General features: G+C 41.4%; 1 protein-coding gene and 1 pseudogene across 1 annotated transcript in view; one reads left to right on the top strand and one right to left on the bottom strand.

Annotated features, from left to right (window-relative positions):
- Window positions 1-26,343, top strand: part of NLRC4 (NLR family CARD domain containing 4) — a 43,143-nt gene that overhangs the window by 11,726 nt on the left and 5,074 nt on the right. Inside the window, exons 3-8 of the mRNA XM_054475629.1 lie at window positions 1,815-2,075; window positions 2,887-4,881; window positions 12,624-12,716; window positions 15,436-15,606; window positions 17,409-17,501; window positions 18,181-18,348. Coding sequence (XP_054331604.1) covers window positions 1,815-2,075; window positions 2,887-4,881; window positions 12,624-12,716; window positions 15,436-15,606; window positions 17,409-17,501; window positions 18,181-18,348 — 2,781 coding nt within the window. The remainder of the gene's footprint in view (window positions 1-1,814; window positions 2,076-2,886; window positions 4,882-12,623; window positions 12,717-15,435; window positions 15,607-17,408; window positions 17,502-18,180; window positions 18,349-26,343) is intronic.
- On the bottom strand, window positions 20,668-21,296 carry LOC129030365 (large ribosomal subunit protein uL24-like; annotated as a pseudogene).

Raw genomic sequence — 26,343 nt, forward strand, 5'->3', positions numbered from 1 at the left:
TTTCAGAATTAGACCTTGCAGAGTCAGACACAAAAAGGACACAGCTACCCTCAAGACCAGGCGAAAGAGCTTACATTGGATAAAAACCAATGTTTTGATGTGATACTCTTCAGAAAAGACCAAAGTCTGTGGGAGATACAATGTGCTCTTCCTTTGTCTGGTGACACCTGAATAAAGGCTAACATATATTGAGTTATTACTTTGTATGAGATACTATACATGAATTATTGTAACAACTTCCTAAGTTAAATACTGTTCTTGACACCATTGTACAGATGAGGAATCCCCAGTGTGCTGGAGCTGGTTCTTACTGTGATGTGAAACCTGATTATTGAATTTTCAGGATTTTTGTTGGCCAGTTAACATACGCTGTTAGCTTGAAATAGGCCACGGTAGGAATACTTATACCACGGGGATTGGTGAATGCTACAAATTAGGGCCTTTACTTCCAGAGGGCCAGTTTGTGAAACATTTAGCAGCACATACTTTTTTTTTTTTTTTTTTTTTTTGAGATGGAGTTTTGCTCTTGTTGCCCAGGCTGGAGTGCAATGGCACCATCTCGGCTCACTGCAACCTCCACCTCCCAGGTTCAAGAGATTCTCCTGCCTCAGCCTCCTGAGTAGCTGACACTACAGGCATGTACCACCACGCCTGGCTAATTTTGCATTTTCAGTAGAGACAGGGTTTCTTCATGTTGGTCAGGCTGGTCTCAAACTCCCAACCTCTGGCGATCCGCCCGCCTCGGCCTCCCAAAGTGCTGGGATTACAGGCGCGAGCCACTGCGCCCAGCCAGCAGCACGTAATTGAAATAGACTCAAAGAGGCTTAGTGACTTGCCAAGGTCACACAGATGGTAGCAAGTGGCAGATCCTAGGCCAGTGCCATTATTCTAAAGCCAACGGTCTTACCACTACGACCTCACTGGGGACTGCTTTATATCGGAGGGACAAGATAACTCACCTTACTTCTTCACCAAAGCAAAACCATCTTGCTCATCAGTAACTCTGGGGTTAGAAATGCTTTGCAGAGGCCGGGCACGGTGGCTCACGCCTGTAATCCCAGCACTTTGGGAGGCCAAGGCAGGTGGATCACAAGGTCAGGAGTTCGAGACCAGTCTGACCAAAATGGTGAAATCCCGTCTCTACAAATAATACAGAAATTAGCCGGACGTGGTGGTGCGTGCCTGTAATCCCAGCTACTCAGGAGGCTGAGGCAGGAGAATTGCTTGAACCCAGGAGGCAGAGCTTGCAGTGAGCCGAGATCGCGTCACTGCACTCCAGCCTGGGCAACACAGCAAGACTCTGTCTCAAAAAAAAAAAAATGCTTTGCAGAGCATTTCTTGAAGGCCTGGAATTCAGGTATTTGGCATCTCCATAACTCAGGAGATGCCCACAGGAAAAAAATGCATGGCCCTAATGCTCTGGAGACAGATGCTGATGCTGATATGCACAATTTTTTTTTTTTTTTTTTTTTTTTTTAGACTGAGTCTCGCTCTTTCGCCCAGGCCGGAGTGCAGTGGCGCTATCTCAGCTCACTGCAAGCTCTGCCTCCTGGGTTCGCGCTATTCTCCTGCCTCAGCCTCCCGAGTAGCTGGGACTACAGGCACCAGCCACCGTGCCCAGCTAATTTTTTGTATTTTTAGTAGAGACGGGGTTTCACCGTGTTAGCCAGGATGGTCTCGATCTCCTGACCTTGTGATCCACCCGCCTCGGCCTCCCAAAGTGCTGGGATTACAGGCGTGAGCCACTACGCCCGGCCGGATATGCACATTTTATATAAATAAATAAATATGTATATTTCTCCCCATCTCCTCAGTGAATTTCATAAAGGACAATAGCCAAGCCCTTATTCAAAGAATGGGAATGACTGTTATAAAGCAAATTACAGATGACCTATTTGTATGGAATGTTCTGAATTGCGAAGAAGTAAACATCATTTGCTGCGAGAAGGTGGAGCAGGATGCTGCTAGAGGGATCATTCACATGATTTTGAAAAAGGGTTCAGAGTCCTGTAACCTCTTTCTTAAATCCCTTGAGGAGTGGAACTATCCTCTATTTCAGGACTTGAATGGACAAAGTAAGTATCAGTTAGTTTTGCATCTGTTTCTGCAATAGACCATAACAAAGATCCATCATCCCCATACGAGAGCCTCTGCTTCTCCTTCTCTTCATATCACCTGGCAGTGGCCTTTGATTCCTGCTAAGGAAAAGCTTAGATGATTTTAAGAAAAACTCATAGTAGATCAATTGATGGTGAAGCCAAACAAATAACCCCAGGGCCAGGGAATAAATGATTGAGTATAGTCTCACTGCAAGATAAAACTGGACAATAAGTACACTAGTTAAGCTGCCAATGCAGCGGTGGTTCTCAGCATTCCCTGGTTGGATGAGATCTACCTATGGGAGAGAGGCCCAGCCAACTACCTACTCCATGTCCAGGCCTCCTGGTAAAGACAGCCTGACTGACACAGGACGATGATTCTATGTTTCATAAAATATTGTTTTTATTTTTTTAATTAGTAAATAAGGTCACGACAGATTTTACTTGAGTGAAGGCCTAATATGCTGACAGTTATCCCTAACCATCTTTCTCTGCCCAATTCTTTACTTTCCTTAACCCAAACACAAGCTCCTCCCTTTTCCAACCAGCTGCTATAAGATTTGGTTGTGGAAAGGAGGAAACAGAAAGCAAAAAGGGGAGTGGGGTAAAGGATGCTGGGGAAAGGGGGGAGCAGACAGAACCCTTTGTGCCAGCTCAGAACTGGGAAAGGACATTACATTCACCAATGGCAGATTCTCAGCCTCATCCCCCCATTCATCCTCCTGAACTCTAGGTTTTGAGGAGACACAGAATTGGGTCCTCTTTAACATCACCTCTTCTCTAATAGGTCTTTTTCATCAGACATCAGAAGGAGACTTGGACGATTTGGCTCAGGATTTAAAGGACTTGTACCATACCCCATCTTTTCTGAACTTCTATCCCCTTGGTGAAGATATTGACATTATTTTTAACTTGAAAAGCACCTTCACAGAACCTGTCCTGTGGAGGAAGGACCAACACCATCATCGCGTGGAGCAGCTGACCCTGAATGGCCTCCTGCAGGCTCTTCAGAGCCCCTGCATCATTGAAGGGGAATCTGGCAAAGGGAAGTCCACTCTGCTGCAGCGAATTGCCATGCTCTGGGGCTCCGGAAAGTGCAAGGCTCTGACCAAGTTCAAATTCGTCTTCTTCCTCCGTCTCAGCAGGGCCCAGGGTGGACTTTTTGAAACCCTCTGTGAGCAACTCCTGGATATACCTGGCACAATCAGGAAGCAGACATTCATGGCCATGCTGCTGAAGCTACGGCAGAGGGTTCTTTTCCTTCTTGATGGCTACAATGAATTCAAGCCCCAGAACTGCCCAGAAATCGAAGCCCTGATAAAGGAAAACCACCGCTTCAAGAACATGGTCATCGTCACCACCACCACTGAGTGCCTGAGGCACATACGGCAGTTTGGTGCCCTGACTGCTGAGGTGGGGGATATGACAGAAGACAGTGCCCAGGCTCTCATCCGAGAAGTGCTGATCAAGGAGCTTGCTGAAGGCTTGTTGCTCCAAATTCAGAAATCCAGGTGCTTGAGGAATCTCATGAAGACCCCTCTCTTTGTGGTCATCACTTGTGCAATCCAGATGGGTGAAAGTGAGTTCCATTCTCACACACAAACAACGCTGTTCCATACCTTCTATGATCTGTTGATACAGAAAAACAAACACAAACATAAAGGTGTGGCTGCAAGTGACTTCGTTCGGAGCCTGGACCACTGTGGAGACCTAGCTCTGGAGGGTGTGTTCTCCCACAAGTTTGATTTCGAACTGGAGGATGTGTCCAGCGTGAATGAGGATGTCCTGCTGACAACTGGGCTCCTCTGTAAATACACAGCTCAAAGGTTCAAGCCAAAGTATAAATTCTTTCACAAGTCATTCCAGGAGTACACAGCAGGACGAAGACTCAGCAGTTTATTGACGTCTTGTGAGCCAGAGGAGGTGATCAAGGGGAACGGTTACTTGCAGAAAATGGTTTCCATTTCGGACATTACATCCACTTATAGCAGCCTGCTCCGGTACACCTGTGGGTCATCTGTGGAAGCCACCAGGGCTGTTATGAAGCACCTCGCAGCAGTGTATCAACATGGCTGCCTTCTCGGGCTTTCAATCGCCAAGAGGCCTCTCTGGAGACAGGAATCTTTGCAAAGTGTGAAAAACACCACTGAGCAAGAAATTCTGAAAGCCATAAACATCAATTCCTTTGTAGAGTGTGGCATCCATTTATATCAAGAGAGTACATCCAAATCAGCCCTGAGCCAAGAATTTGAAGCTTTCTTTCAAGGTAAAAGCTTATATATCAACTCAGGGAACATCCCCGATTACTTATTTGACTTCTTTGAACACTTGCCCAATTGTGCAAGTGCTCTAGACTTCATTAAACTGGACTTTTATGGGGGAGCTATGGCTTCACAGGAAAAGGCTGCAGAAGACACAGGCGGAATCCACATGGAAGAGGCCCCAGAAACCTACATTCCCAGCAGGGCTGTATCTTTGTTCTTCAACTGGAAGCAGGAATTCAGGACTCTGGAGGTCACACTCCGGGATTTCAGCAAGTTGAATAAGCAAGATATCAAATATCTGGGGAAAATATTCAGCTCTGCCACAAGCCTCAGGCTGCAAATAAAGAGATGTGCCGGTGTGGCTGGAAGCCTCAGTTTGGTCCTCAGCACCTGTAAGAACATTTGTTCTCTCATGGTGGAAGCCAGTCCCCTCACCATAGAAGATGAGCGGCACATCACATCTGTAACAAACTTGAAAACCTTGAGTATTCATGACCTACAGAATCAACAGCTGCCGGGTATTGTAAATATCAGTGGTTTGTGCTTTGTTCACTTAAAAAAAAATAACAGTGTATAAATTTGGAAAAGGAGAGAGGAGACTTTATTTCTTCTAAAGGGTTACAGCCTGCAAGGTGGCCATCCCACAGGCTGAGAAACATGCCTCCAACCAAGACCAGAGACAGGCACCTTGAAGGAGGGGTTGGGGTAGACGCTTTCTGTTGAATGGGTTGGCTAAACATACATATTCAACAGATTACAGGAGGAGCTATGAATATTCATGAAGGTGGTCTTGACACACGCATATTGAATAAACATGCATGTAACATACAACCCATATAAACTTTGGGGTGGAGATTTAGCATTTAAATCAAGCTTATCCAACCTGCAGCCCGCGGGCTGCATGTGGCCCAAGACGGCTTTGAATGTGGCCCAGCACAAATTCATAAACTTTTAAAAAACATTATGAGGTGTTTTTTTTTTGCAAATTTTTTTTTTTTTTTTAGCTCATCAGCTATCATTAGCATTAGTGTATTTTATGTGTAGCCCAAGACAATTCTTCTTCCAATGTGGCCCAGGGAAACCAAAAGATTGTACACCCCTTTAAATGATTTAAATGTATTACAATTAGGCCTATACTTCAGAAGTTCTTTTCAGAACACAAAGGTAAGCAGGTACGCAATCTCTGTAAACCAGCCAGAACCAGTCTGTGGTTGGTGGTCCTCTGATCAGGAGAAAGTTACTGAAATCACTCTCTTCTCCAATCAAAGCTGTAGTTATGGCAGATGGAACAGGGATTGTTAACATTTGTGAGCTGGATGAATTGCGAATTGTTTAATATTCACAACTATCAATATTGCTTATCTTGAGACCAATGCTTGTTTAGCTACCAAAGAAGAAAAATCTGTGGCAGTTACGACACAGTTTATTCTTTTTAAATTTTTTTTTTATTTTTCGAGGTAGGGTCTTGCTCTGTCACCCAGGTGGGAGTGCAGTGGTGCGATCACAGCTCATTGCAGCCTCAACCTCCTGGGCTCAATTGATCCTCATTGTTTGATTTCTTTTGGAGAGATGAGGTCTCACTATGTTGCCCAGGCTGGTCTTGAACTCCTGGGATCAAGCAATTCTACTGCCTCCACCTTCCAAACTGTTGGGATTACAGGTGTGAGCCACCACGCCCAGCCTAGGACAGTTTATTCTTTAAGTGTAGAGCTGCATGACTTAGCCTTTGCCTGGCATGGTCTTATGTCCTCTTTATAACTTGGTATTTTATTGCCACAAAAAGTCTGTTCTGTTAGTCTTATGATCTCTGTGTTAACAGTAATGCTGATGAGTTGTGTTCAAACCATACAAGAGAGGGAGTATAATGATGTGTGTTTGACCTCCCATCCTGTTATGGCCAGGAGCTTAGTTTAAGGTTTTTTTCTGGGGTCCCCTTAGCCCAGAGGGGATGCATTCAGTTGGTGGGGGGGCTTAGGATTTTTAGTTTACAGCTATAATCAAGCCTGGCTGGAAATATTAGCCAGGAATACTGTGAAAATGTTAGATGTCATATAGTTTTGCTTTATTTATTTATTATTTATTTTTATAGATATAGGGGGTACAAGTGCAGTTTTGTTATATCAATATATTTCCTGGTGGTGAAATCTGAGCTTTTAGTGTAACCACCGTTATCAGATTATTTCTCATCCATTGCTTCCCTGTCACCCTCCCACCTTTCCAAGTCTCCATGTCTATTCTGCTTTCTATCTCCATGTGTACACATTATTTAGCTCCCACTTGTAAGTGAGTATATATGGTATTTGATTTTCCGTTTCTGAGTTATTTCACTTAAGACAATGGCCTCCGGTTCCATCAGTGTTGCTGCAAAAGACATGATTTCATTTTTATTAGTTTTGTTTTAAATTTTCTAGTAGTTTCTACCAGGTGTCAGGACTTGAAAGGAAGGTAGAAGGGCTGTGGAGAGAGGTCTATGTTGGGGGAAAGCTGTTAAATTGGCAGCCATAGGGAAGATTCCCAGAGCTGTAGTCTGATTGGAAAGATAGATATATACACATACATACATATATACATATATGTATGTGTTTAAATATATTAAAATTATTTTTCTTAAAAATATAAATATATTAAAATATTTTTATTAAAAAATATATTGGGAGGCTGAGGCAGGTGGATCACCTGAGGTCGGGAGTTCGAGACCAGCCTGACCAACATGGAGAAACCCCATCTCTACTAAAAACACAAAATTAGCCAGGCGTGGTGGCACATGCCTGTAGTCCCAGCTACTTGGGAGGCTCAGGCAGGAGAATCACTTGAACCTGGGAGGTGGAGGTTGCGGTGGGCTGAGATCCCATCATTGTACTCCAGCCTGGGCAACAAGAGTGAAACTCTGTCTCAAAAAAAAAAAAATTAAAAAAATATATATATGCAGGTTAAGCTTGTCTTCAGCAAATCCTTCTCCTGCGAGCACCCCCATCTCTACCCAATACCCAGTCCTTCCCTGCCAAGTGGCACCCTGCCCTACTTCAAGTCTTGGAGGAAATCCAGCCTGTAAATTAATCACCTGCAGGAGCTAGGAGCTAATTGTGTTACAAGATTCTCATCTGGGAAATTGTAGAAGATACCCAGCTCCGTTCCCACCCTAACTGTTGTTTACTTGGTTGGGGCCAGGCCAGGTGACTCACACCTGTAATTCCAACACTTTGGGAGGCCAAGGCAGGAGGATTACTTGAGATCAGCCTGGGCACAATAGGAAGACCCTGTCTCTACCAAAAATTAATCATCTGGGCGTGATGGTGCATGCCTGTAATCCCAGATACTCTAGAGGCTGAGGTGGGAGGATCACTTGAGCCCAGGAATTTTCAGGCTGCAGCAAGATATGATCATACCAGTGCCTGGGCAACAGAGCAAGACCCTATCTCCAAAAAGAAAAGAAAAAAAGAATGATAGAAGATTTGGGGAATATCGTCTAACATGATGAAATTTCAGATTTTAGATTTCAGACACAGATATGCAAGGGCAATCTTTCTGGGTAAAGGGGACACTTCCCCAAATTCCAAATAACACTAAAGGAGAATGTCTGCCCTATCTGTGTAGACCAGCCTGGTTGCCCAGAGCAGGAACTGCTATGTGGTGTGAAGCCATGGGAAGCAGGAATCTTGCTGTACTTAACTGTAGCAGTCTGGGGTTAGTTTTCAAACACAAGCAATTTCCCACCCAGCTCTGCCTTGCTTGTCACCCTACAGAGAAATTTTCTATCATTTTAAGATTCTAGAATTTTTTGTACAGATAATCTTTGAAACCTCCTCCCTAATGCGGGAATCCCTTCTGTAAGATTCTGGATGTCACGAAGACTGTATTAGACTACCTTCTGTGTCAGGAAGCTCACCATTTACTCATGACAACTATTCTTTTATACTGATTTTGTAAAGTGATCACCTATGTGCTGAATTTGGCCTACATGGTTGTTTAGAATTCTTTGTTAATGTTTGCCATTTAAAAAAATTATTTACTTTATTTAATTATTTTTTTTTTGAGACAGGGTCTCACTCTGTCGCCCAGGCTGGAGTGCAGTGGCACAATCTTGGCTCACTGCAACCTCCACCTCCTGGATTCAAGAAAGTCTCCTGCCTCAGAATCCCAAGTAGCTGGGATTACAGGCGTGCACCACCACACCTGGCTAATTTTTGTATTTTTAGTACAGACAGGGTTTCACCATGTTGGCCAGGCTGGTTTCAAACTCCCAACCTCAGGTGATCCACCCGCCTCGGCCTCCCAAAGTGCTGGGATTACAGGTGTGAGCCACCACACCTGGCCCCAACCTGTTGATTTTTTAAAGGTATACATAACGATAGCCAACATTATTGAACACATACAGATATTATTGAAGCAAATTTCGTGTATCAACTCATTTAGATGCCTTAACCCTATAAGGTTAATTTTTTCTATTTTTCATTTTTGTGGATACATAGTAGGTATATATATTTATGGGGTACATGAGATGCTTTGATCCAGGCATGCAATGTGTAATAATCACATCATGGAAAATGGGGTATCCATCCCTTCAACCATTTATGTTTTGTGTTAAGAACAATCCAATTGTACTGTTAGTTATTTTAAATATACAATTAACTTATTTTGACTTAGACACTATGTTGTGCTATCAAATACTAGATCTTATTTATCCCTTCTAAGTACTTTTTTGTATCCATTAACCATTTCCACCTCCTCCCTACTACCCTTCCCAGCCTCTGGTAACCATCCTTCTACTCTCTCTCTGTGAGTTCAATTGTTTTGATTTTTAGATCCTACAAATAAGTGAGAATATGTGATGTCTGTCTTTCTGTGCCTGGCTTATTTCACTTACCATAATGACCTCTATTCATCTGTTTGTTTTTTTTTTTTTTTTTTAGAAGGAGTCTCACTCTGTCGCCCAGGCTGGAGTGCAGTGGTGTGATCTCGGCTCACTGCAAACTCTGCCTCTCAGGTTCAAGTGATTCTCTTACCTCAGCCTCCTGAGTAGCTGGGATTACAGGCGCCCAATAACACGCCTGGCTAATTTTTGTATTTTTTAATAGAGACAGGGTTTCACCATGTTGACCAGGCTGGCCTCGAATGCCAGACCTCAAGTGATCCACCCACCTCAGCCATCCAAATTGCTGGGATTACAGGCATGAGCCACGGTGCCCGGCCTATAATCCCATTTTCTACATAATGCTCAGCCTCCTAAGTAGCTGGGACCACTGACATGTGCCACCACACCTCGCTACCTCACTAATTTTTTCTCTTCTCCTTCTCCTTCTCCTTCTCCTCTTCCTCCTCCTCCTCCTCCTCCTCCTCCTCCTTCTTCTTCCTCTCCCTTCCCCTCTGCTTCCCCCTCCCCCTCTCTCCCTCTCCTCCTCCTCCTCCTTCTCCTTCTTTTTTGTAGAGAGGAGGTCTCTCTATGTTGCCGAGGCCAGTCTTGAACTCCTGGGCTCAAGTGATCCTCCCCCGCAGTCTCGCAAACTGCTAGGATTATATGTATGAGCCACTGCACCCAGCCAGTTTTAGAAGGGTTTTTTTTGTGGGGTTTGCAGAAGGGGGTGTTGTAGATTCCTTGACATTTTTATCATAGACAATCATGTTATCTTCGAAAATAATGATTTTAAATTCTTCCCTTCCAATCTGTATTCCTTTTATTTTATTTTTTTGCCTTATTTCACTGACTAGGACTTGTAGTACAATGTTGAATAGTGACATGAATGAACATCTTGCCTTGTTCCTGACCTTAGGGAGAAAGCATTCAGACTTTCACCTTTAAGTATAATGTTAAATGTAGTCTTCTTGTAGGTGTCTTTTCTCAAGCTGCTGAGAATTTTTTTTTTTTGTCATGAATAGATGTTGGATTGTGCTAAATGTGTTTTCTGTATCCATTTATATGATCATGTAATTTTACATGGATGGATGTTGGATTGTTTTTATTAAATTATTTTTAGATTATTTTTGAGGCAGGGTCTTGTTCTGTCACCCAGGCTGGAGTGCAGTGGCATGATCATAGCTCACTGTAGCCTTGTCTTCCTGGGCTCAACAGATCCACCCACCTCAGCCTCCTGACTAGCTGGGACCATAAGTGTGCACTATCACATACGGTTAATTTTTAAATTTTTTGTAGAGATGAGTTCTCACTATGTTGCTCAGGCTGGTCTCGGACTCCTGTGCTCAAGAGATTTTCCTGCCTAGGCCTCCCAAAGTGCTGGGATTACAGGCGTGAGCCACCTCGCCCAGCCTCAATTTTCTTTCTTTTCTTTTCCCTCCTTCCCTCCCTCCTTTCTTTCTCTATTCTCTCTCTCTCTTTCTTTCTTTCTTTCATTAAAGACAGTGTCTCATTCTGTCACCAAGGCTGGAGTGCAGTGATGTGATCACAGTTCATTGCAATCTTGAACTCCTGGGCTCAAGCGTTTCTCTTGCCTCAGCCTCCTGAGTAGCCAGGACTACTCACACCTGCCACCACACCTGGGTAATTTAAAAAATATTTTGTAGGGATAGGGTCTGGATATATTTCCCGGGCTGGTCTCGAACTCCTGGCCTCAAGTGATCCTCCTACCTCTGCTCCCCAAAGCACGAGGATTATAGGAGTGAGCCACTGTGCCTGGACTAAAATTTTTTCTTCTACGTCTTTTTCTGGTTTTCATATCAAGTTAATGATGGCTTCATAAAATGAGTTGGGAATTATTCTTTGTACTTCTATTTTCTGGAAGTGATTGTGTAGAATCGGTGTTATTTCTTCTTTAAATGTGTGGTAGATATGAAGGCAGTTGAAGAAGGAAAAAAATGAAAATAAATGTGTGGCAGAATTTGCAAGTGAACATATCTGTGCCTGCAGATTTCTTTTTTGGAAAATTTTAGATAACAAATTCAATTTCTTTAATAGCTATAAGGTTATTCCGGTTACCTACTCCATATCACGAGTGTTGGTAGTTTGTGGTTTTCAAAAAATTAGGCAATTTCATATATGTTGTCAAATTTATGTGCGTAGATTTGTTTATATTATTCTCTAATTGTCTTTTTAATATCTGCAGTGTGTGTAGTGATATCCCCTTTTTTGTTTCTGATATTGGTAATTTGTGTCTTATTTTTCTTTGTCAGCCTTGGTAGAAATTTTTTAATTTTATTGATCTTTTCAAAGATCCAACTTTTAGGTTCATTGATATTTTTCTATTGTTTACCTGCTTATAATTTTGATTTCTGGGCTGGGCATGGTGGCTCACACCTGTAATCCTAGCACTTTGGGAGGCTGAGGCCAAAGGATCAGTTGTGCTCAGGAGTCCGAGACCAGCCTGGGCAACACAGTGAAACCTTGTCTCTGTTTTTAATTTTTATAATAAAGGCATAATAATTTTGATTTCCACCCTTATCTTTATTATTTTCTTTCTTCTTTCATTTATTTTGCTCTCTTTTCTGTAATTTCTTAAGTAGTATGCCTAGGTTATTGATTTGAGGCCTTTCCTCATTTCTAATATAAGTATGCAATGCTGTAAATGTCCCTGTAAGCACTGTGTTAACTGCAGATTTTTTTTCTTTTCACCCCTTTGTGAGGGGAGATCTGCAGATTTTGAAGTTTTGTTTTTATTTTTATATTTTTCAGAATATTAACAAATTTTCCTTGAGACTTCTTCTTTAACGCATGATTATTTTAAAATGTGTTGTTTAATTTCCAAGTGTTTAGAAATTTCCCTGTTATCGGCCGGGCGCGGTGGCTCACACTTGTAATCCCAGCACTTTGGGAGGCCGAGGCAGGCGGATCACGAGGTCAGGAGATCGAGACCATCCTGGCTAACATAGTGAAACCCCGTCTCTACTAAAAATACAAAAAAAATTAGCCGGGCATGGTGGCAGGTGCCTGTAGTCCCAGCTACTTGGGAGGCTGAGGCAGGAGAATGGTGTGAACCCAGGAGGTGCAGCTGGCAGTGAGCCGAGATCGCACCACTGCACTCTAGCCTGGGCGACAGAGCAAGACTCTGTCTCAAAAATAAAAAAGAAAAAAAAAAATTTCCCTGTTATCTGGGAAATTGGTATCTAGTCTATTATTTGGAGAACATGCTTACGGTGAAGTACAATGCCCATCTCTTATAAAAAGTATATTTTTATGTCTATTTTATGAGCATTTTTGGCTCAGGGTGATCATTAAAATCTTTTGATTGGTAACAAAAATGACAGTAATAGTAAATGACATAGTAAATAGCAAATATCTGCTGAAAGAGTCCAATCTTTTTTCTTTTGACAGGTGGTCTGACTGACAGCTTGGGTAATTTGAAGAACCTTACAAAGCTCATAATGGATAACATTAAGATGAATGAAGAAGATGCTATAAAACTAGGTCAGATTTCTGTTCTCATATTTGTATTAATGTAAGTTTGATAATAAAAGGAGTTAACTTCAGGCTCTGACACTGGCTTTGTCTGCACAAGGCAAGGATGTTTTTATGTACTTTTGGCTACATTGGTTTCCCTAGACATTTTCCCTACTGCCATTACAATCCTTCAGCATCAGTTTATTCAAATTGTACAACACTAGATGGTAACCCTTTTGGGAAGAGAGCCCATGACATGTTTTTAACTTTTGTCTCCCTGGCTTATTGGCTATGTTTTTATTTAATGCATAGAAACAATGTTTTAAAGCTTATAGTATAGTTTCATAATTGCATAGAAACAATATTTTAAAGTTTATACTATGGTTTCATAGTTAAAAATTTTCATAAATGAAATAGGACACAGGAAACAATGTGAATCAAGAAAACTTTGGGGGAAGCATGCTTTCATTCTACACTGCAGGTTGTGTTTCCCCAATCAAAAAAATGAAAAGGAAAAGGAAACTTCAGGAACACAAGCAGAACACATGGCTTACCACAGGGAACCAGGCCCTCCAGGCCAGGGAGGATTCCTGTTAAAGCTGCTTTCCTTGAATGTCCCTGTTTTCTCATGTGTTGGAATTTTTTTTTTTTTTTTTTGGCTCTTTTTTTCCCTACTTGAGTCCTCACTAAAATATTCCTCTCTTCCTTTCATCTTGTTCTTTCTTATTCTGCTTCCTGCCAAAAGACAACTCTAGCCTATGATCAAAACATGGCTGAAGCCTCGGCACGGTGGATCACTCCTGTAATTCCAGCACTCTGGGAGGCCAAGGCGGATGGATCACCTGAGTTCAGGAGTTCGAGATGAGCCTGGCCAACATGGTCAAACCCTGTCTCTACTAAAAATACAAAAATTAGCTGGGCATGGTGGTATGCACCTGTTATGCCAGCTACTTGGGAGGCCGAGGAAGGATAATCACTTGAACTCAGGAGGAGGAGGTTGTAGTGAGCTGAGGTTGCTCCATTGCACTCCAGCCTGGGTGACAGAGAGGGACTCCATCTTGAAACAAAAACAAAAACAAAGGCAAAACATGGCTGACTTCTTTTCCTTATATGGCCTACGTGAGAATAATCAAATTAATTCACTGTTCAATATACATTTATTGCATGTGTATAAATTACACAGAAAATCAGAGCTGGAAGAGGATTGAGGGCATCTAATTCAACTCATTCATTTCACAGAAAACTCCACTGGAACCTAAGATAGCTTATTGACTTGCTCAAGATCTTACCAACTGGTAGAAAGAGGTCAAAAAGTACCTCTCTAGGATAGCCTGCTTCTGCTATTAAGGAATCAAAATGTGAACTTGACTAAACCAGTCTAATTATATTAGTAATAATTTACTCTTTATTAAAGAGTTACTGTGCTATAGATTAGACACTAGCCTCGGCAGTTTTATATACCTCATTCCATTGAATCCCCACAACAGTCCTAGTACATAGATATAATGATCCCTAAAGCTTCAGCTAAAAGATTGAATAACTTGCCCAAGTTTATAATTATTAAGTAGGGGATCCAGGAACTGACTGTGAAGCTCATGCTCACAACCTCTAACCTGTATATACTCCCATGACAACAATGAACATTTATTGAGCACTTACTGTGTGCCAGGCACCACATTAAATATGTTACATACATTATCTGCAACCTTCCCGAAGGCTCTGCAAGATTGATATTATTAGAATCATATATTTTATTTCTTTTCTTTTTTTTGAGACGGAGTCTCGCTCTGTCGCCCAGGCTGGAGTGCAGTGACGAGATGTCGGCTCACTGCAACCTCTGCCTCCTGGGTTCAAGCGATTCTAATGCCTCAACCTCCGAAGTAGCTGAGATTACAGGTGTGCACCATCACGCCCAGCTAATTTTTGTATTTTTAGTAGAGATGGGGTTCCGCCATGTTGGACAGGCTGGTCTCGAACTCCTGACCTCAGGTGATCCGCCCATCACTGCCTCCAATAGTGCTGGGATTACAGGTGTGAGCCACCATGCCTGCTCATTAAAATCATATATTTCTTTCCTGTAGGCTACAGTACCATCAAGATAAGGCAATATTTTAATGACACAAAGTGAGGCCTAACCAATCCTAAACTGCACATTAGCTTTAGACCTAAGAATGGGGGATATTTTAGAATGTTTCCAATTGTACTGTTGATATAAGGTAAATCTTTCTTCTGGTTAAACATGCTGCAGTGGATGTGGTCTTCATTCTAAAGCTTCAGGCAGGCCCCATATCATGAGTCCCAGGCAAGGCTTTTGAGGCTGTAGACAGTTGCACTAGAAGCACTCCAAGGAGCCAAGTCCCCATCTAACCCCCTGAACTCAGCCCCCCAGTGTTTAAGATTTTTGAGAAGATTGAAAAGAGAGTGCTCTAGAAGACTTCATCCATGTAAAGAATTACGGTAAGAGTATACATTGATGCCCATTAAAAAGACTACAAATTTACTATAGTGTTTCTGTCATGCTACTAAGAGAATAACCTCCATATAAGTGATTTTTGTGTGGTCCAAGAGACTGGAAAGTGAGAGTTGAAAGAAAAAAAGCTCTCGTTGACTCTTTGTAACTTAAGGTCGCTGCAGGAAGAACATGGGAAGGTCTCTGCACAATTATTCTTTGCTTTCTTTTCAGTTCATTAATCTATGCTTAAATCGAATTAACTTGGTATCCTAATGCATTCCTTTCTTTTTTCAGCTGAAGGCCTGAAAAACCTGAAGAAGATGTGTTTATTTCGTTTGACCCACTTGTCTGACATTGGAGAGGGAATGGATTACATAGTCAAGTCTCTGTCAAGTGAACCCTGTGACCTTGAAGAAATTCAATTAGTCTCCTGCTGCTTGTCTGCAAATGCAGTGAAAATCCTAGGTAACTGTTGCTTCCATTAACTGAATGAGGACAGTATAACAGAACATGTGATACTATTATACTAATTCACACTAAATGTCTCAAATGGAAATTTAATTTTAAGGAAAACTGGAAAAGATAATAAAAACTTCTGGATAATAAGCAGATTGCTTTTAATGATTTTTCTCCATATTAGAATTAAAATCAACTATTGACGGATAATAGGAGAGAATTTCAGAATAATTGAAGATGTAATTTTTAGAGAAAGTGAAAAGGAAGAAAATAAGAAATAGGTGCTTGAAACTTGCCACACAACCAGTCATATAATTTACTGCCTAATAAACATTTAAATGAATGGATAAATGATTGAGAAGTGAGAGATAAAGATTTTCTTAAGTGATCTCAGGCCTCTAATTCCTACCCATTGCCCTGTTAAGGTGAGGTTAATATGCATTGATATGATAATTGAGTCTTCTGAGTTCCCAAAGGGATGCATATCAACTATGGGGAAACTTACTGCATATTTCTGGATAAACTATACATGTGTAATTCAGACATATTTTAAAATTTAGATTTTGGAAAAGAGTGGTATAATCTTTTTAAAGTTAAACTATATAACTGCTGGGAGTCTCTAAAGATAACTAAGGAAGCCATTTGTATACTAATATAAAGTTACAGCTAGAGAAACCCACAGTTGAAAAAGGCTAGATAAGTACTGGGAATATGAGAACAATGAGCACATGCCTTTATTTCTCTACTTACTGATGGGGAGAGACAGGCTTAGAACTGGAAATAGCAAATGTACTCTTTTAAAGAGAAGTTCAGCAGGTTTTTTATTGTAGAGCACAAAACCCAGAAGATACTTTAAGAAAAGGGCTCATATGATTGATTAAAAATAATAATAGCCAATATTATAACAAGATTACATATTCATGAAAAACTTGTCTGATTTTTTTAAAAAGGAGATTTTTCTAGCCCTGACAGAAAAAACTTCAGCTAGATTAAGCAAGAGTGATAATATGTGAAGAAAAGAACTAAGCAATTCTTAGCTGGACTGGTACCATTATATAATTAATGTTTGCATGCAAAATAGTTTTCCATTACCTCAACATATTTGTGTCTTTGTCATTCAAATACGTCTTTTGTACACAGCATAAAATTGGGTCTTGCTTTAAAAAAAGTTCTGAATATCTGATTATCTCTGCCTTTTAATTGGAGTGTTTAGTCCATTAAGATTTAATGTAATTGTTGATATGGATAAATTTGAATCTGCCATTTTGCTATTTGTTTTCTTTTTTTCTCACCCATTTTTTTACTATGTTTTTATTATTAACATCACAACTATTATGTCAATAAAATCATCTAAGTTGAGGTACACAAAACCAGCTCATTTCATTTTAGTTGTTGTTGTTCCTGTTTCTCCTGCATGATTAAGGGCATTTTGTAATTGAAGCAACTTTACATTTTATCTGGTCCAACTACCTCATTCTATAGAGGAAGACATTGAGGCTTAGAGAGACCAAGTGATTTTTCCATGATGACATAACAACTACATCCCATGCTGCTTTAGGCTCTACGTGACCTGGAATTTATTAATCAGAACTTAGGACCAATGACTATTTGCCCATTTGGTCATAACCATGGGATTTGGGGGTTACACCTATGCCAGTGCCTTTGGAAATAATTAAAATAACCAAGGCAAGTTATGGTTTGTATTACCATTAGCAGAAAAGATAAGAACTCAGAATTATTCTAAGGATACTTCAAAATACATTTATATTTACCTGAAAATCTTTTTATTTTGGATTACTTTTTTTCCCCAGCTCAGAATCTTCACAATTTGGTCAAACTGAGCATTCTTGATTTATCAGAAAATTACCTGGAAAAAGACGGAAATGAAGCTCTACATGAACTGAGTAAGAATGACAATTCAGCCAAAATCAGATACTCGAATATGTGTACTGGGTAGTCAAAATACATAGCCTGGGTCCTGAGGTCTTTTATACCCATGTGTGCCTTACTAGATGCACCCTCCTTAGGAAAATCATTTAGGCCTTTCTTAAACTGCCCTTAAGGAGCACAGGCCCATGTCTTTTAAGTCACCAGTTTACATATGCTCACTGCACTTTGAGGCGGGATCCCACCTGCTTTCCTCCTTTGAGGAGGCAACTGTCAAGAGTAGCTGATGTGCAAGACAAATTTGCTTAAGGAATTGGTGATATGATTTTTTAGGTGTGATAGTGATACGTGATTATGGTTAAAAGAAAAAAAAGGAAATAACTGATTCATATTGTCCATGATTTGCTTTAGAATAATACAGGAGGAATTAGGTCAGGATTAAGCAAGATTGCCCATGATTTAATGTTTTCGAAAGGTGGCTTATTAGTATATACAGTTTCATTACATTCTTCTGCATAATGTTTGTATATGCTTGAATACTTTCCAAAAAATAACCAAAAATTAAGTAGATTCTCATTACAGATTGAGTAGGCTGCAGAGCCACCAAACATAAAGATCATTCCTTCCCCAACATCCCTTCGTTCTTCCTCAGTTTTGAGATCATCCAGTCCCTGAACTGCTCTTTGTTTCTTCCAGTTGACAGGCTGAACATGCTAGAACAGCTCACTGCGCTGATGCTGCCCTGGGGCTGTGATGTGCAAGGCAGCCTGAGCAGCCTGTTGAAACATTTGGAGGAGGTCCCACAACTCGTCAAGCTTGGGTTGAAAAACTGGAGACTCACAGATACAGAGATTAGAATTTTAGGTAGGTACACACATACAGAGCCAAGATAAATGGATTTGGCCCTTAAAAAGTTCTTAAGTTGGCTTTGCTTATTTTGCCCCCTTATTTTATTTTGCTTCCTCTTTTTTAAAAATATAAATATGTCTAAGGAATTCATTCATGTTAGAGTAAGAAGGCTTAAAACACTGGCCTTCCTTCAGGTTGTAAGCCCTTTACCTACAGAATTAAATGAAGAGCATTCACAGTATCCAACAAGATGTATTATACTAGTCATAGCTCTTACTAGCCTTAACTTTCTGAAATTCAGCAATGCCCCTCCCTCCAATATCAGGAAATATTTTCAAGTTACTTATTGGGTATTCAAAACATATAAAGGTGAATGTAGCTGTATCTAAATAGAGCCACAAAATATCTTCAAATAGCTGTAATATTATCCAGAAACAAATAGATCTATATAAATGACTGAAGACACCACCAACCTCAGGCAGTTGATGAAAGAAGCCCTCATACTATCTGTATTAGTTTTCAATTTCTGTATAACATATGGCCTCAAAACATAATGGCTTAAAGCAATAACCATTATCTCACAGTTTCTGTGGTTCGGGAATTTGGGAGTTTAGTAGGTTAGCTCTGGCTTGACCTCTCTCATGAGAGGGGCTGCTGGAGGATCTCCTTCCAAGGTAACTTCTCACATGGTTGGCAAGTTAACACTGACTGTTGGATGGAGGCCTCACTTCCTCATCATTAGACCTCTTCACAGGCTGTGAGTGTCCTCACAACATGGCAGCCCACTCATTTCTGGTCACTTCTGACATATCCCACTGGTTGCACAAGTTATTCCAATCCGGCATATGGAAATATTAATACAAGGAGGTCAGGCTCATCAGGTTCAACTTGGAGGCTATCATACAAAAGCCAAGGACTTGTGAAAACAGCCTCGATTGCCTTCATTTCTCTTACAGATTGTCTAAAATGTGTTTAGTTTACGTAACATACAATTTATTAAACTGTTTTTGTTTTTTGTTTTTTTTTTAGACGGAGTCTTGCTCTGTCACCCAGGCTGGAGTGCAGTTGCGCGATCTTTGCTCGCTGCACGCTCCGCCTCCCGGGTTCATGCCATTCTCCTGCCTCAGCCTCCCGAGTAGCTGGGACCACAGGCGCCCGCCACCACGCCTGGCTAATTTTTTTTTTTTTTTTTTTTTGTATTTTTAGTAGAGATAAGGTTTCACCGTGTTAGCCAGAATGGTCTTGATCTCCTGACCTTGTGATCCGCCTGCCTTGGCCTCCCAAAGTGCTGGGATTAAAGGCATGAGCCACCGCACCCGGCCCTATTTAAACTGTTTTTAAGTGTAAAAGCTTTGTGGCATTAAGTACATTCATATTATTGTGCCACTATCACAACATCCATCTCCAAAGCTTCTTCATCTTCCCCAACTAAAATTCTGTACCCATTAAACATTAACTCCCATCGCTGCTCTTTTTAGAACCTTCTTTCCTGGAGATGTGTACCTAAGTCCTTAGGCTGCCCAAGGGTGTGCCTTCCTAATGGTGCTTTAAGTTCTGGATCTTTCCTTCCTTTAATTCCTAACTTTACTTCTATCCACTCCCTCAACCCATTAACTCACATCATCCTGGTGTCATTCTTTCAGGCCCTTCCTCTATTTTAGGTTATATTAGAGTCAGGTGGCTTCTGTGACAGACTAATTAGCTAGCTGATAAATAAGCTCTCTTAGGTAACCTCATACCTTAAGTGAGTTGGAAAATATGTGTCTTTTCAAAGAGGCCCTTGAAGAATATATAGATTTAGAATTCATGTTGGGGAGGCATTTTTAGGTTGAGGTCTTTTAGCATCCTTTAAATCTTTAAGTAGGTAGCTACCTACTTTGTCCACTCCCAAGGCTGGCCATTGAGACCAGAGAAGGAGATGGTGTGCTTAATGAAATAAAAACTGAGCTAGGCAATAATTGGTAATTTGACTTTATTTTTATTTATTTGTTGAGACCTCGGAGTCTCGCTCTGTCTCCCAGGCTGGAGTACAGTGGCATGATCTTGGCTCACTGCAACCTCTGCCTCCTGGGTTCAAGTGATTCTCCTGCCTCAGCCTCAGCCGAGTAGCTGGGATTACAGGCATGCTCCACCACCCGGCTGATTTTTGTATTTTTAGTAGAGATTGTCTTTTGCCATGTTGGCTAGGCTGGTCTCGAACTCCTGACCTCAAGTGATCCACCGGCCTCGGCCTCCCAAAGTGCTGGGATTACAGGCATGAGCTGCATCAGGCCTTCAGTTTTTTTAAAAAAAGAATTTGTGAACCGGGCATAGTAGCTTACACCTGTAATCTCTGTGCTTTGGGAGGCTGGGGTGGGAGGATTGCTTGAGGCCAGGGGCTAAAGAGCAGCCTGAGCAACATAGGCAGACCCCATCTGTACAAAATACTTTTTTTTTCTTTGTTTCAAGTTTTAATCAAAGCTTGTATATAAGATTACTTTATTCCTGCATCTTCTCAATTGTTTCTTCCTTGTATTTGACCTTTTCCTTTCCTACGTGGCGAGATTTGGCTTTCCGTTCAAGGATCTTTTTCCGGTCTTTGTCCAGTTTTAGCCTAGTGATAACCACCTTGCTGGGGTGAATGCCTACGTGGACAGTTGTGCCATTAGCCTTTTTCCCACTGCACCCGTTCAATGTAGATAACATGTTTCTTCCTGTAAACCTGGACTACTTTGCCAATTTGCTGACCTTTACAGTGTCCACGTACAACCTGAACTTCATCATCCTTTCGGATGGGCATGGATCGCACGTTGTACTTTTGTCTCAGCTCTTTGGAAAGAGGGGAAGACATAATCTTCCTTCGAATGTGGGAAGGTGCATTGAAATGCCTTTTGCGATTCTTGCTTCGGTCGGAAGTCACAAAGGGATTAAACTTCATTTTGGCCGCTCCCGCTTCGGTGATGGCCGCAAAAGGGAAGAGCCAAAATACTTTTTTAAAGAATTAGGCCGGGTGTGGTGGCTCATGCCTGTAATCCCAGCACTTTGGGAGGCCGAGGCGAGTGGATCACAGGGTCAGGAGATCGAGACCATCCTGGCTAACATGGTGAAACCCTGTCTCTACTAACTACACAAAAAATTAGCCAGGCGCCCAGCTACTCAGGAGGCTGAGGCAGGAGAATGGCATGAACCCGGGAGGCGGAGCTTGCAGTGAGCCGAGATCATGCCACTGCACTCCAGCATGGGCGACAGAGAGAAACTCCGTCTCAAAAAAAAAAAAAAAATTAGCTGGGCGTGTTGGCACATGCCTGTAGTCCCAGCAATTTAGGAGGCTGAGGAGGGAGACAATCCCTTAAGCCCAGGAGGTTAAGGTTGTTGTGAGCTATGCTCATGCCACTGCACTCCAGCCTGGGTGACAGAGTAAGACCCTGTTTCTTAAAAAAAAAAAGTCAATTCAGTAAGAAGATATAATCATTTTATATATATATATATACACACACACACACACACACCCCCCCCATATTCACACAGACATATATATATATATACACACTTATATATGTCCCCAACACTGGAGAACATAGATATATAAAGCAAATATCGTTAGAGCTAAAGAGAGAGATAGAACCCAATACAACAATAGCTGGAGACTCAACACCCCATATACAGCATTGGACAGATCTCCCAGACAGAGAATCAACAAAGAAACATCAGACTTAATCTGCACTATACACCAAATGGACCTATGATATATTTATAGAGCATTTCATCCAACAGCTGCAGAATACACATTCTTCTCCTCAGCACATGGATTATTCTCAAGGATAGACCACATGTTAGGCCACAAAATAAGTCTTAAAAAATCCCCCAAAATTGAAATCTGATTCAAGTATCTTCTCTGACCATAATAGAATAAAACTAGAAACCAATAACCAGAGGAACTTTGGAAACTATACAAACATATGGAAATTAAACAACATGCTCTGGAATGACAAGTGTACCAATGAAGAAATTCAGAAGGAAACTGAAAAATTTCTTGAAATAGGCTGGGTGTGGTGGCTCATGACTATAATCCCAGCACTTTGAGAGGCCAAGACGGGAGGACTGCTTGAGCCCAGAAGTTTGAAACCAGCCTGGGCAATATGGTAACATGTTGTCTCTACAATTTAAAAAAAAAAAAAAAAAAAAAATATATATATATATATATATATATATACACACATACATATATATTTATTTAAAATTTCTTAAGACAAATGAAAATGTAAACACAACATACTGAAACCTATGGGATACAGTGAAAGCAGTATGTCCCGTCCCCTCCTTCCCTCCCTCCCTCCCTTCCTTCCTTCCTCCCCCACCCCTCTTTCTTTCTTTTGAGACAGGGTCTCCCTGTTGCCCAGGCTGGAGTGCAGGGATGTGATCACAGCTCGCTAGCCTTGAACTTCTGGGCTCAAGGGATCCTCCTTCCTCAACCACCCAAGTAGCTGGGACTAGAGGCCACTATGCTCCGCTAATGGACCTTCCTCTTCAACGACCTTCCCTTCCACTCTCCTTCATCCATTCATTCTATGAGCATGCAATGACTAGATTATGATAAGCCACTTAAAATTGTTCTACCTGCAAAATAATAAATGCAGATATCCCATTCTCAAACCATAACCTCCTGTATTTCTATCTACTCCTAATCACCAGTTCTTTTACTTCACTGGGACTTCCAGTCTGTTGATCCTGCTACTTTCTACCTATTTTTCAGGCCCTTTCTATTTTGACTTGCCTTCCTACCTAGTTTCAACTCCATCTTCCATCCCTGCAAACGTTCTTGTCTTTAATAGCTGAAATTCTCATGGCCCACAGTAGCATGAGTCAATTCAGGCAATGACTTTGAGTGATGGATGTGTGTGATAGATGCAACGGTGAAATGAAGAGTGTAATGAGAGATGGAGTCTCTAATTTAAGAAAGACTACCTAATGAGATGCAGGCAGAACATGAGATGTGGAATGTGAGGTATGAAATGAAATACAGTAGATGGGGTATACTTTCCTGACAAAACCCCAGGCCTGGATTGTCCTTAAATTTCCCTTTTTAAAATTTTGTAACTACACTCAGGATACTGGGGAAAAACTGCAAAATTTGGGAGATAAATACGAGTTCATACTGACAAATTTCAACGAAAATATTTAGAAGTGAATGGTAAGAAAACGCTGTATATCAAAACTTGTGGCATGCAGCAAAAGGCAGCAAAAAAGAGTAACTTTACAGTGGAGAAAGCTGTTGACACTACCTCAGTCAGGTGAACAAGGTCAACATTAACAGTGGTGATTCATGTTGATAGTATGTACCTAGATATGACATGACGAAACTAGTACTTTACCTCTATGATATTCCTCCCCAAAGATCCATATCCCCCATCTAATGATGAGAAAAACATCAAACAATCCTGAGGGACTTCTACAGAAAACTGACCAGTATTCCTTGAAACTGTCAAGGAAATAAAAAACAAGGTGATTGTGAGAAATCGTCATAAGCATGAGGAACCTAAAGAGACATGACAATGAAACGTAATGTGCTATCCTGGATGAGTTCCTGCAACAGAAAAAAAGACATTTGGTCAAAACTAAGGCTGGGTGTGGTGGCTCACGCCTGTAATCCCAGCACTCTGGGAGGCCGAAGTGGGAAGATTGCTTGAGCCCAGGAGTCCGAGCCCAGTCTGAGCAACATGGCAAAACTCAATCTCCAAATAATTAGCTGGGTGTGGCAGCGTACGCCTGTAGTCCCAGCTACCTGGGAGGCTAAGGTGGGAGGATGGCTTGAGTTCAGGAAGTTGAGGCTGCAGCGAGCTGTGATCATGCCATTGCATTGCAGCTTGGGTGACAGAGTGACACCCAGTCCTCCCCCCCGCAAAAAAAAAAAAAAAAAATAGAAAGAAAAAGAAGGAAAGTGAAAATACAACCTACGGAAGGTGAAAAAAAAATTGCAGATCACATTATCTGATAAAGGACTTCTATCTTGAATATATAAAAAAACTCTTATGGCCGGGCGCAGTGGCTCACACCTGTAATCCCAGCACTTTGGGAGGTTGAGGCAGGTGGATCACAAGGTCAGGAGATCGAGACCAGCCTGGCCAATATGGTGAAATCCCGTCTCTACTAAAAATACAAAAAAATTAGCCGGGTGTGGTGGCACATACCTGTAATCCCAGCTACTCCGGAGGCTGAGGCAGAAGAATTGCTTGAATCCTGGAGGCGGAGGTTGCAGTGAGCCGAGATTGTGCCACTGCACTCCAGCCTGGGTGACAGAGCGAGACTCTGTCTCAAAAAAACAAAAAACAAAACAAAAAAAACTCTTACAACTCACTGATAAAAAATGCAAATAACCCAATTTGTAAAATGGGCAAGAATCTGAACAGACATTTCACCAAGAAAGATATTTAAATAGCAAAATAAATACCAGAAAACATAATCAATATCATTAGCCATCAGGGTAATAATGTAAACCAAAACTACAATGAGACACCACCTGCGACCCACTAGGGATGGTTATTATTTTTTATTAAAAGACATACAATAACAAGTGTTGTTGGCAAGGATATGGAGAAATTCATATGCTGGTAGTTAGAATGTAAAATGATGCAGCTGCTGAGGAAAACATTCTGGCAAGTTGTTCAAAATGTTAAACATAGAGTTGTCATATGACCTAAACATAGAGTTGTCATATGACCCAGCAACTCTTTTCCTAGGTACTCAAGATAAATGAAAACCAATATCCACACAAAAACGTGTATATTAATGTTTGTAATAGCATGTTTAATAGCTCAAAAGTGGAAACAACTCAAATGTCCATCAAATAATGAATGAATTAAAAAATGTAGTACGAAAAAAATTAGCTGTGTGTGGTGGCACATGCCTGTAATCCCAGCTACTTGGGAGGCTGAGGCAGGAGACTCTCTTGAACTGAGAAGGTGGAGGCTGCAGTGAGCCAAGATCGCGCCACTGCACTCCAGCCTGGGTGAGAGAGTGAGACTCTACCAAAAAAAAAAAAAAAAAAAAAAAAAAATAGCAGGGGCTGGGCCCGGTGGCTCACACTTGTAATCCCAGCACTTTGAGAGGCCAAGGCGGGTGGGTCACCTGAGGTCAGGATGGCACCACTGCACTCCGGCCTGGGAGACAAAACAAACTAACAAACAAAAAACAGTGAATACACACAATCTCTCTTAATATTTCCTGGCAATCTTACTGTGTTTCTGTATTCAACACTGTACGTAAACTATTTCACACTTTTTTCTTTTCAATCAGTACTCAGCGTCTCCTATTTCACAGAGGATGTGATTGTTATTTTTTCTCTCCTTCTCCTGTAGAGCTTATAGCAGGTTTCTCTTCTCCCACCTAAGCGTAGTCTCTTTAGCAGTGCTTGAGATGCCAGCCTCGCCCTCACTCCGGTTCAGGGACATCATTTTATTGATTGTGTCTCTTGTTACTGGCTCCCTCTTGTCAGTTTTTAAAGTTGCTCACATCTCTTCCATTTTAAATAAAACTCTCCCTGAGTCCTATCTTCCTCCTTTGGTTATCATTCTCTCTCTCCTCTCCTTCAAGGTAAAAGCTCTAAAACAAATTTTATGTACCCTTATGACATCTCCATTTCCTGACCATCTGCTACTTCCTACTCATTGCATCTGACTCTCCACACCCCTCCATGTGGCTGAATTTCAATAGACACTTTCAGAAGTGTTTAATTTATTTGATTCCTCTGCAGGAGTTGACACTGAGCACTCCCTTCTTTTCAAAACATTCTCTTGACCTCCATGCCACCTTGGCTACTTCTCAGTCTTCTTTTCAATGGTGATTCCTCTACCCAGATACTAAATGTTCCTAGTTTTCCTTAAAGCTTGGTCTAGACTGTCTGCTCTTCTTCCTCAGAGATTGCATTTGATCTCCAAGCTTTGCCATGTTTTGCTCTTGACTCCCAAAATTTTGTTTCTTACCCATCAGCAATCTGAGACTACAACATAAAAATCATTGCTAGCTCAGGTATCT

The sequence above is a fragment of the Pongo pygmaeus genome, chromosome 12 (assembly GCF_028885625.2).
Source record: "Pongo pygmaeus isolate AG05252 chromosome 12, NHGRI_mPonPyg2-v2.0_pri, whole genome shotgun sequence".
In the NCBI taxonomy this organism is placed as follows: Eukaryota; Metazoa; Chordata; class Mammalia; order Primates; family Hominidae; genus Pongo; species Pongo pygmaeus.